General features: G+C 40.4%; 1 protein-coding gene across 1 annotated transcript in view; it reads right to left on the bottom strand.

Annotated features, from left to right (window-relative positions):
- The window catches only part of LOC128687476 (peroxidase-like), a 113,249-nt gene extending 109,172 nt beyond the window's left edge, over positions 1 to 4,077 (bottom strand). The window contains exon 1 of the mRNA XM_070084066.1: positions 3,730 to 4,077. Coding sequence (XP_069940167.1) covers positions 3,730 to 3,767 — 38 coding nt within the window. The 5' untranslated portion in view covers positions 3,768 to 4,077. The remainder of the gene's footprint in view (positions 1 to 3,729) is intronic.
- Between the last annotated feature and the right edge of the window lie 8,529 nt (positions 4,078 to 12,606).

Here is a 12,606-nt window from a genome sequence, read left to right as displayed (position 1 = left end):
TCTACAGTCTTCATGGAGAAAGTGGAGTGGAATCACAGTCAGTGGCCTCCACTCCAAAACAACAGATATTAGTGCCAGGAAAAAAAAAAGAGCCATCCCCCCCATACCATCAATACGACGACATTCATCTTTGCAAATATACAGGATCTAAAGCCAGCAACGAACAACACAACACCTTTCATCTGTGGACTGTTTACAGCCTCAAACGCAATGTTCGCGGTTTTCACAGATATCTACATAAATGATCACTTTGACAATGAAATACAGATCCCGGGTTATAACCTATACAGATCATTGATGAGAAATTTCAATTATTCCGATATGGAAAACGTGAGGAAATTAAAATTATAACGGAGTATAAAACAAATCCCAACCATACAATAGAGCGAGAAACTAATGTAAAAGACCTGGTAATGATAATGTCAGTGGATCTCACTTTCAAAAACCACAACATTGTATCAATCGCATCTGCTAGAAAAATGACAGGATGGATAATGATAACCTTCAAAACCAGGGATGCCAAGCCCATGATGACACTCTTCAGGTCACTTGTTCTATCTAGGCTGGAATATTGCTGCACACTAACAGCACCTTTCAAGGCAGGTGAAATTGCTGACCTAGAAAATGTACAGAGAACCTTCACGGCGCGCATAACGGAGATAAAACACCTCAGTTACTGGGAGCGCTTGAGGTTCTTCAACCTGTACTCCCTAAGATAAGATAAGATAAGATTTCGTTCGGATTTTTAACCCCGGAGGGTTAGCCACCCAGGATAACCCAAGAAAGTCAGTGCGTCATCGAGGACTGTCTAACTTATTTCCATTGGGGTCCTTAATCTTGTCCCCCAGGATGCGACCCACACCAGTCGACTAACACCCAGGTACCTATTTGCTGCTAGGTGAACAGGACAACAGGTGTAAGGAAACGTGTCGAAATGTTTCCACCCGCCGGGAATCGAACCCAGGCCCTCCGTGTGTGAAGCGGGAGCTTTAGCCACCAGGCCACCGGGCCACAGGCAGGAGAGATACATGATTATATACACTTGGAAAATCCTAGAGGGATTAATACGAAACTTGCACACGAAAATCACTCCCTATGAAAGCAAAAGGCTCGGCAGACGATGCAACATTCCACCAATGAAAAGCAGAGGTGCCATCAACACGATAAGAGACAACACAGTAAGTGTCAGGGGCCCAGTATACATAAGGGCAGTTACTAATAGACTCCCAGCTGTCGTCAAGAAGGCACTGGACAAGCACCTAAAGTCAGTATCTGACCAGCCGGGCTGTGGTTTGTACGTCGGATTCCATGCGGTCAACAGTAACAGCCTGGTTGATCAGACCCTGATCAACCATGAGGACTGGTCACAGACCGGGCTGGGGGTATACATGTATAAAATTTTGGATTTTTTTATATAATTTTCCTCTAATTAGTGTAATAATAACAATAACATAAGCGTTTATATAACGTAGTGAAATGTGCAGTGCTGATGTGAGTTTTTCAGTGATGTGGAGTCACAAAAGAACCAACAATCCAGGGAGGAAGCCGGGGATAATGGCGTAATTTGTTGTTCTAATTAGTCGTATTAATTGAATTGTAACTAATCGCAGCTGATAGGAATAACATCAGGGTAAATCTGCCTATGGAAAATAAGTTAATATAGAGAGCATCTGGAATAATACCGATGTATTTTGCAAATGTCAGATCAAGGCGGATAACAATAGAAAAATGAGACGCGGGTTGACAGGATCAAGAACTGTCTACCGCGCGGATATTAATTGTGTTTTAGCCTGCCAGTGAGTTAATTCTCACACAATACGTAATGTAACTGCTTATTGGCCAGTATAATAGTATGTCATTGATGTCAGCTAGACCTGTATACACTATACATATTCTTGTAGAAATAAAGATATTATTATTATTATTATTATTATTATTATTATTATATTACTTGCCTACCGATAGGGAGGCTTTGGGATGTAAACCCCAAGGAATAGTTGGGTGTCTTAATTTTTATGAACACTTATGTTGTAATAATTATATTCATCTGATAATAACTTTTTATACGGTTCACAACCTAATTTGCCAGTGACACTGGTTTAATTTTTCTAGTAATTATTCAGGAAGTATATGTTCTTAATTTAAGGTCCAAACGTGTGAGTTTAGGCACTGAGAAGGTGGGCATCGAAGGAGGACGACTATGGAGACCTAATGTTCCTCAAGTCCCACTTCTCTCCGAGGTACATCAATATCAGTAAGTGTAATCTGTGTTATGATATACCATAGTTCTGCCCAGTTGTGTGTGTGAGTTAATACAGGATTGTACCTATCAGTTTCAACACAATTGCTCACAGAAATATTGTTATTGGATATTATCAATAATATCGACTTTGTGTGGGAGATATTGAAAGTTGGCACAATTTACGGAAGAAGTCGAAATTATTTTGATATCATTGACAACAGAAGCCCAAGTTAATATCGAAAAATATTACTGGGCAGTTGGTGGCTGCCTGATTTCACTGAAATAACTGCGGTCAATATGTCGAGCTAACAAAAAAAAAAAAGGCACAATACCGTGACTGGAACGATACACAAATAACCCGCACATAAAAGAGAGAAGCTTACGACGACGTTTCGGTCCGACTTGGACCATTTACAAAGTCCAAGTCGGACCGAAACGTCGTCGTAAGCTTCTCTCTTTTATGTGCGAGTTATTTGAATGTCGAGCTAATACGTATACGTGTTATTATTATTGAACGCGTGCGTGTGTTGGCTTTATTTTTTTTTTTTTTTTTTTTTTGAGTTCTGAAATACCGGTTGATGAGTCGCACAGCCTTCACCTCTGGTTTATGATCTGTTATAGCACATTCTGATTATCTGTTTTACATTCTTGGTAAAACTGTAGAATCTGAGCACCAGTTCAGTGTCGTGAGCACATGTAAGTAAGTAAGTAAGTAAGTAAGTAAGTAAGTAAGTAAGTAAATTTATTCAGGTATACACAAATACAGTTACATAGAATTATCATACATAGCAGCATATGTGTAGAGAACCTGGGATAACCCAAAAAAGTCAGTCTTCCCACTATGTCTTTGAATTTGTATTGATAAGCCACTGGATGGCAAAACGTCTACAACTAAAGATACCCAGATGTTGCATATGTGTCTTAATTTTTCACATATAGCAGTGCACCAGTGTCTTGTGCACTCGTTCTATCACTGCATCGGCACCTAGTACAGTGTTGTGTGCAGTGTAGCATTGCATCATTGTCTTGTGTGCTCGTTCTGTCACTGCATCGGCATCTTGTGAACTGGTAGCAATGCCTCAGTGCATTGTGCACTCGTAGCACTTTTCAGCGTCCTGTGCACTCGTTGTAGCACTTTTCAGCGTCCTGTGCACTCGTTGTAGGACCACCGCAGCGTCCTATGCACTTCTCTTATTGGCTAATGTTTTTTCTCGTAAAAGTCAGTTACATTAAGTTTGTGACTTTGTATGTCCCTTGAACTGTACTTGATAACTACACAGGTGTCATGGTAACGTACACAGGTGTCTTAGTGTACACATGTGTCTTAATAACGTACCCAGGTGTCTTAGTAACATGCACAGGTGTCTTAGTAAACTACACAGGTGTCTCGGTAACATACACACATGCTCTAGTAACATAGTTATACATCTTAGTAAGAGTAACTTGGTTAGTTTGTTGCTTTATCAAAGACTAACACATAGACTCACATGTTGCAGCTGTTTCTCTTCCGTGGGAGCGCCATCATCTGGTATTTAATTAAAGACTGTCAGCAGAAGCCAAGCAAGTTTTCCCTGTGGAGTTGTTAACCTTTCAGCAGGGACGGGCAGCAGACACACTTGTTGTGTGTGCGAGCAACACTCACACACTGAGTGATCTCAGATCACCTGTGCCCCTTTCATTAAGAAGCAAAACCTGCGTGTCTGGTGTGCGAGAGGCGGTGGGTGCTCTCTCCTGTGAATGCTATACGCTTCTCAACAAAAAATCCTGTTTTTTACAACTTTGAATATCTGCGTCTTCAACTACTGAACGTTCTTAAGGGCAATTCTCTCAGCTTTGTATAAAAGACAAGAGAAAGGTAAAGGTTTCTATAAATTTGTTTGATTAGAGGCATGATCCCCCCCCCCCATTCCGTAGCTCCATTGCTAACGCACTCAGATCAAACATTAAAGTCCATGGCTTGATCCCGGGCACGGGTGGAAACATTAGGACGAGTTTCCTTAAGACACCTGTTGTCCATGTTCACCCGTCAGTAAAATAGGTACCTGGGTGTTTGTTAGCCGACTGGTGTAGCTTACATCCTACGGACAAAAACTGACTTAATTTGCCAGAAATGCTCTGCTTAACTGGGGGCTTTATATATAGTATGTCATTGATGTCAGCTGTGGTCTGTATATATTGTAAATATACTTGTAGAAATAAAGATTTTAATTGTAATATTATTAAATAACCTCATATGTGTTTACCCGCACAGTGTACTGGTTTTAATAGAGAGATAAATTAGAGGGGAATGATTCCCCCTTCCTACTGTGACTTGTAAATGGTCCAAGTCGGACCGAAACATCGTCATAAACTTCTCTCTCCTATGTGCAGGTTGTTTGTGTATTGTTCTAGTCACGGTATTGTGCCTTTTTTGTTCTTTTCAACAAGTTTGTCATGTGCAGTAGAGTCTGATAAAGACTCACTTGTAATATTTGCATTTTAGTTACCGCTCACAGGACGAGCATGGGATACAAACTAGTCGTCTAGGCGGCACCAATAAACTCAATTTCTTCCAGCAGGGCTGTTAAAAATTTCATTTCTCCAGGACTGTTAAAAGTTTTCTTCCAGCGGAGCTGAAATTAGTTTTTATTTAACTTCATATCCTGCAGCTGTTCTCTGGGATGGGTTCTAATGATTGGTTTTTCTGCTGGATTTGATCGCTGGTAGTAGTATTCCTCTCAGTATTGATGAAGCGAACACATAAGCCAATTTAATTTTTTTTGCGGGGGGGGGGGGGTTATCGTAGGTAATTTAGGCATGTTACTATGTATGATATTTGTAACTACTTACATTTGCGTAGTTGTACTTATGTGTAACTTTACCTAATTATAATTTCAAGGACCTCAATGGAAATAAGTCACTTTAAACCATACCACGGGCGGGATTTGAACCCACGGTCAGAGAGTCTCAAAACTCCAGACCGTCGTGTTAGCCACTGGACCGGCTAGCTGGTCCAGTGGCTAACGCGACGGTCTGGAGTTTTGAGACTCTCTGACCACGGGTTCAAATCCCGCCCGTGGTATGGTTTGTTTGCAATCGTGTCATTATGATTTCGTGAGTCAAAAGTCACTTTGTCTAACTTTTTTCGGGTTATCCTAGGTAATCTACACATATGCTGCTATGTATGATAATTCTATGTAACTGTACTTATGTATACCTGTACCTGAATAAACTTGCTTACTTGCTAACTACCAGGCTGAAGGACTGATTACTTCAAAATAATAACTCCTTATGTTCCACTGTTCTGTTCTGTATTGGACTGATGAAGCCTCTGGCTGGCGAAATGTTTCCACATTAAAGATACCCAAGTGTTGTACAAGTAAGTAAGTAAGTAAGTAAGTGTTTCGTTTATTTTCTTTTCGGTTTCCGAACTATATAATAATGCCGGTATGCTCCTTGACGGTCGCTGATGGTGGTAACCTGGATGGTCGCTGATAGTGTTAACCTCCTGGATGGCCGCCGGTGATGGTAACCTAAATAGTTGCTGGTGGTGTTAACCTCCTGGATGGCCATTAGTGGTGGTAACCTAAATGGTCGCTGGTGGTGTTAACTTTCTTGGTGGTCACTGATGGTGGTAACCTCCTAAATGGTCGCTCATAGTGTTAACCTTCTGAACGGTCACTGGTGGTGGTAACCTCTAAATGTCGCTGGACGGTCGTTGGTGGTGGTAACCTGGATATAGCTGATAGTGATGAAAATTAGACACATTTGCAACATCTGGGTATCTTTATTGTAGACGTTTCGCCCACCAGTGGTTTTATCAATACAGATTCTAGGACATAACTTGAAGACAGTTGAACTATATACAAAAGATGAGGTAATCACTCCCTCAGCCTTGGAGTTGATGTGAAGATCACCGTAGTTGTAGATATTCTAGAGCTCAGGCAAGGAGACTGGCGCTTATATACGACTCAGTGGATAGGGACGGGTAGCAGACGAGGGCATAGTCACTGGTAGGCGGGATTCCCTAGTGGAAGTAAGTTGTGAAGAATTTTCGTGCTCTAGAGGTTAAAATTGGATTGACACCTCTCAAATAGGACGCGAAATTGTTGGATGTGCATTCCTGCATAACTTGAGATATCAGGCGACAGGACATGACAACTCCAGGAACCTCAGATAAGCTGTCTAATTTATGTTTAAATTCTGGCCAGTAAATTTTTCATAAATGTAGACATAAGGGGGCCCTCAGGCAAAGAATTGTAGTTTTTTTGTTTACCGTCCGATTTCCTCCAGTTTTGGTGCACAAGACAGTGTTTTCACTCTTTCTTGAAAATATTTATCAAAAATATACCTCAAACAACAACTGAGAAAAGACTGAAAAAGGGCTGATTTACTGAAAATGCCCTTAGGGGGCGATTTATTCCTATATGGGACGACGTAAGGTTGTTTGGACACTTGGTGCCGAGAGAACAATGCTTATACGAATTTTCTACATGGCCTGACCTCTAAATAACTTATCTTTATTTCACAAAAAAATAAAGTTTGTTAGTTCTTGGAATGTTGCAAAAAATCTGCCCTTTACTCCCACATAACTCCCAAAGTATTTGGAATATTTCCAAAAATTGCTTGTAGAAAATTAGAGAAATCATTATTCTACAATTTCTGTGAATATTATTCCATTTAATTAAGTAATAAAGTCAGAAATAGGTACCTTAGGTGAATAAGTTACTTCCGAGATATTGGCCGGGAGCGCCGGCCGGCCCACAGTCTCAAAAAAAAAAAAATCCCGAAAATCGCGTTTGTTTGGGTGTATTTCTTAGTAAACTGATGTTCTAGTGCAGTTATCCTCTTCAAAACACCGTTTTCTATCATTGAAGACCAAGTCATACAACAAGAAGTCGAGGGGTAACAATTTTATATCGAATATTACTAGTGGATTCTCGCCATATTATGGAATATTTTATTCAGTCTAGAGTATATAACATGTTTGTATGTTATTTAGAGTATTTATTATATCATATTAGATCAATTCTGATAGATAAATAAGCCGTAGAGTTGATATATAAGCTGATATAAGCGTAATAATGAAGTGATTTCTCCTGGCACTCTCTGGAGCGGTGGCAGGCCTGGTAGGCTCAAAGTCTACGGATAATCTCCGCCTTCTGTTTTATGATGCCAAATAGTCAGTTATTATATTAGAAAGAATAATGCAAGAAAAAGCGATAAAAAACAAGGAAAAAAATCCAAAATATATATGGGCTGTGAGCAGACGAGCTCCCCATATCACCGTCACCTTACTTGATATAAATGACTATAATTTCTTGTAGAAACGTCGTAGAACATTCATTCTGGTATCATTGTGTTGCCAAAGAGTTAAGCTATTTTTCGGTATATATAACTCAATTTCCATAATTTTTCGATTTTTGGTAGAGCGCGCGCGGAAATTGCCCGAGGCCCCCCGCATAAGGGGGGTCCTGTACATGACACATTAATTTCCAGTCAAATTGGTAAGTAAGTAAGTAAGTTTATTCAGGTATACACAAATACAGTTACATAGAATTATCATACATAGCAGCATATGTGTAGAGAACCTAGGATAACCCAAAAAAGTCAGACAGAGTGACTTATTTCCATTGGGGTCCTTTTACCTTATTATAGTATAAAGGTTATAATATTTTCTTATTATTCTACAATGAAGATAACATCTTATCATCATACTAAAAAGACTATCAGCTACACCAAGGTCATTAAGACTATCTACAATACGAGGGTCATTACAAGGAATAAGGTAAAATTTACACGTATGTTAGCTAAAAAATAGAAAATCATTCCCCTCCCTTTCTGTAGCTACATTCATCAGACACCTTTTGGCACTCTTCTTGAACTGGTTCACGCTATGACTGGCTTTGACATGTGCAGGTAGTCTGTTCCATTCCTTTATTGCTGTACAATAAAAGGTGTTTGAAGCCTGGCCACTGACTGTGGGTACTACAAAGTTGTGCTCTCTCCCCCTAGTACTATGATTGCTTTGGTTCCCAACCTTGACAAAATTGACAGCAAGATATTCTGGACATTGTTTGTGAGCAATTTTATAAACATGATTTAGCTTCAGTTGTTTTACTCTGTCTTCAACATTCAGCATATCCAACTGCTGTAATTCATCCTGGTGAGTGTTATGATTAAGATATATTCTCCTTCTGTTATATATATGTGTTTATATATAATCATTTTTTAATTTAATATACAGTCCACAAAATTTATATATTTACCAGCATTCCTGGTGTTTACCTGGAGTTTGCCTGGAGAGAGTTCCGGGGGTCAACGCCCCCGCGGCCCGGTCTGTGACCAGGCCTCCTGGTGGATCAGAGCCTGATCAACCAGGCTGTTGCTGCTGGCTGCACGCAAACCAACGTACGAGCCACAGCCCGGCTGATCAGGAACTGACTTTAGGTGCTTGTCCAGTGCCAGCTTGAAGACTGCCAGGGGTCTGTTGGTAATCCCCCTTATGTGTGCTGGGAGGCAGTTGAACAGTCTCGGGCCCCTGACACTTATTGTATGGTCTCTTAACGTGCTAGTGACACCCCTGCTTTTCATTGGGGGGATGGTGCATCGTCTGCCAAGTCTTTTGCTTTCGTAGTGAGTGATTTTCGTGTGCAAGTTCGGTACTAGTCCCTCTAGGATTTTCCAGGTGTATATAATCATGTATCTCTCCCTCCTGCGTTCCAGGGAATACAGGTTTAGGAACCTCAAGCGCTCCCAGTAATTGAGGTGTTTTATCTCCGTTATGCGCGCCGTGAAAGTTCTCTGTACATTTTCTAGGTCGGCAATTTCACCTGCCTTGAAAGGTGCTGTTAGTGTGCAGCAATATTCCAGCCTAGATAGAACAAGTGACCTGAAGAGTGTCATCATGGGCTTGGCCTCCCTAGTTTTGAAGGTTCTCATTATCCATCCTGTCATTTTTCTAGCAGATGCGATTGATACAATGTTATGGTCCTTGAAGGTGAGATCCTCCGACATGATCACTCCCAGGTCTTTGACGTTGGTGTTTCGCTCTATTTTGTGGCCAGAATTTGTTTTGTACTCTGATGAAGATTTAATTTCCTCATGTTTAATTTCCTCATGTATATTTCATTTATAATTAATGGGTCCAGAGCAACTTGTGGATATGACAGTGGTAGGTATCGAAGGGGGACATTTTTTGCGACCTAGGTGTCCCAAATTCCTACTTGTCTAACTGATAAATAATAGTTATCTTTGTTCATTTACTGTTATGTATTTAATGACACATTCAGATAAATGCAATTTTTCACATAGGTCATACCCAAGGGATGGGCTAGTGGTAGTAGTAGTTGAAGTAGCTGTGAAGGTTATGTACATGTCCTCTGAACCAAGACTCCAAGACAGTTTGTGACAGAGCCCCAGGCCCGGTGGCCTGGTGGCTAAAGCTCCCGCTTCACACACGGAGGGCCCGGGTTCGATTCCCGGCGGGGTGGAAACATTTCGACACGTTTCCTTACACCTGTTGTCCTGTTCACCTAGCAGCAAATAGGTATCTGGGTGTGGGTCGCATCCTGGGGGACAAGATTAAGGACCCCAATGGAAATAAGTCAGACAGTCCTCGATGACGCACTGACTTTCTTGGGTTATCCTGGGTGGCTAACCCTCCGGGGTTAAAAATCCAAACGAAATCTTATCTTATCTTATAACCTCCTTGACTTGGTTCTTGCCAGTAGGGAAACGCTAATTAATAATCTTGAGGTTAATGATGAGCTTGGGGAAAGTGATCACAAATCACTCAGTTTTAATATATCATGGAATTTCCCTAATAATGACAATCAAGTCTCTGTCCCTGACTTCCGCTTGGCTGATTTCATAGGACTGAAAAATTACTTGGGTGGGCTGAACTTGAATGACCTGACTATGGGTCAGGTAGGTGGTGATGATTGCCGATATGACGTTTTCCAGGGCATAGTTCTAGCTGCTCAGACAACTTATGTTCCAAATAGGGAAATCAGATCAAGCAAAAATGATCCTAAATGGATGAACAATAGATTAAAACATCTCATTGGTCAAAAGAGAGGCATATATAGGCAAATCAAAAGAGGAGAGCTGCAATTAAGAAATCAACATATTCAGTTAAAGATAGAAATAAAAAAGGGAATAAGAAAAGCAAAAAGAGATTATGAGGTTAAAGTTGCAAGAGAATCGAAGACTAACCCAAAAGGATTCTTTCAGGTATACAGAAGTAAGATCAGGGACAAGATAGGCCCACTCAAAAGTTACTCGGGTCAGCTCACAGACAGTGATAAGGAAATGTGTAGAATTTTTAACACATATGTATTAAAAATTCTACACATTTCCTTATCACTGTCTGTGAGATACCAGCGATATTCCAGAAATAATAAATTTTGTAGAACAGGATGATAATAAACTATGCACGATTAGGGTCACAAGTGACATGGTCCTTAGGCAAATTGATAAATTAAAACCTAACAAATCCCAAGGCCCTGATGAACTGTATGCAAGGGTTCTAAAGGAATGTAAAGAGGAGCTTAGCAAACCTCTGGTTAATCCTTTCAATATATCACTACAAACTGGCATGGTGCCAGATAAGTGGAAAATGGCAAATGTGATACCTATTTTCAAAGCAGGTGACAAGTCCTTAGTTTCGAACTATAGACCAATAAGCCTAACCTTCATAGTGGGAAAATTTATGGAATCAATAATTGCCGCGGCAGTTCATAACCACCTTGAAAAGCACAAATTAATCAATGAATCTCAGCATGGTTTTACAAAGGGGCGTTCCTGCCTTACGAATTTATTAACTTTTTTCACTAAGGTATTTGAGGAGGTAGATCATGGTAATGAATATGATACTGTGTATATGGATTTCAGTAAGACTTTTGACAGGGTCCCACATCAGAGACTATTGAGGAAAATTAAGGCACATGGAATAGGAGGAGAAATTTTATCCTGGATAGAGGCATGGTTGACAAATAGGCAGCAGAGAGTTTGCATAAATGGGGAGAAATCAGAGTGGGAAAGCGTCACGAGCAGTGTTCCACAGGGGTCAGTGTTGGGCCCCCTGTTGTTCACAATCTACATAAAAGACGTTGATGAGGGCATAAAGAGCGACATAAGCAAGTTTGCCGATGACACCAAAATAGGCCGTCCAATTCATTCTGACGAGGATATTAGAGCACTATAGGAAGATTTGAACAGACTGATGTAGTTGTCGGAGAAGTGGCAGATGCAGTTTAATATAGACAAATACAAAGTTCTAAATGTTGGACAGGAAAATAACCATGCCACATATAAACTAAATAATGTCGATCTTAATATTACGGATGGCGAAAAAGATTTAGGAGTTCTGGTTAGCAGTAATCCGAAACCAAGACAACAGTTCTGGTTAGCAGTAATCTGAAACCAAGACAACAGTGCATAAGTGTTCGCAATAAAGCTAACAGAATCCTTGGCTTCATATCAAAAAGCATAAATAATAGGAGTCCTCAGGTTGTTCTTCAACTCTATATATCCTTGGTTAGACCTCATTTAGATTATGCTGCACAGTTTTGGTCACCGTATTACAGAATGGATATAAATGCTCTGGAAAACATACAAAGGAGGATGACAAAGTTGATCCCATGTATCAGAAATCTTCCCTATGAGGATAGACTGAGGACCCTGAATCTGCACTCTCTAGAAAAGCGTAGAATTAGGGGGGATATGATTGAGGTGTATAAATGGAAAACAGGAATAAATAAAGGGGATGTAAATAACGTGCTGAAAATATCTAGCCTAGACAGGACTCGCAGCAATGGTTTTAAGTTGGAAAAATTCAGATTCAGGAAGGATATAGGAAAGCACTGGTTTGGTAATAGAGTTGTGGATAAGTGGAACAAACTCCCAAGTACAGTTATTGAGGCTAAAACGTTGTGTAGTTTTAAAAATAGGTTAGATAAATACATGAGTGGGTGTGGGTGGGTGTGAGTTGGACCTGATTAGCTTGTGCTACTAGGTCAGTTGCCGTGTTCCTTCCTTAAGTGAATGTGACCTGACCTGACTAGGTTGGGGCACTGGCTTAAGCCTGTAGGAGATTTGGACCTGCCTCGTATGGGCCAGTAGGCCTGCTGCAATGTTCCTTCTTTCTTATGTTCTTATGTTCTTGTGTTCCATGATGTTGCAGTGTCTGGCAAGTTGTATATGAATGGTATATAACATCGACAAGATGAAAATTAGACACATGTGCAACATCTGGGTATCTTTATTGTAGACGTTTCGGTGGTAGTGTTAACTTCCTATATGGTCGCTGGTAGTGTTAACTTCCTATATGGTAGCTGGTAGTGTTAACTTCAAAATGGTCGCTGGTATTGGTAACTTCCTGA

Source organism: Cherax quadricarinatus, chromosome 11 (assembly GCF_038502225.1).
Source record: "Cherax quadricarinatus isolate ZL_2023a chromosome 11, ASM3850222v1, whole genome shotgun sequence".
NCBI classification, from domain to species: domain Eukaryota; kingdom Metazoa; phylum Arthropoda; class Malacostraca; order Decapoda; family Parastacidae; genus Cherax; species Cherax quadricarinatus.
The sequence above is the reverse complement of the archived record's forward strand: the minus strand, read 5'-3'. Positions and strand labels throughout refer to the sequence as shown.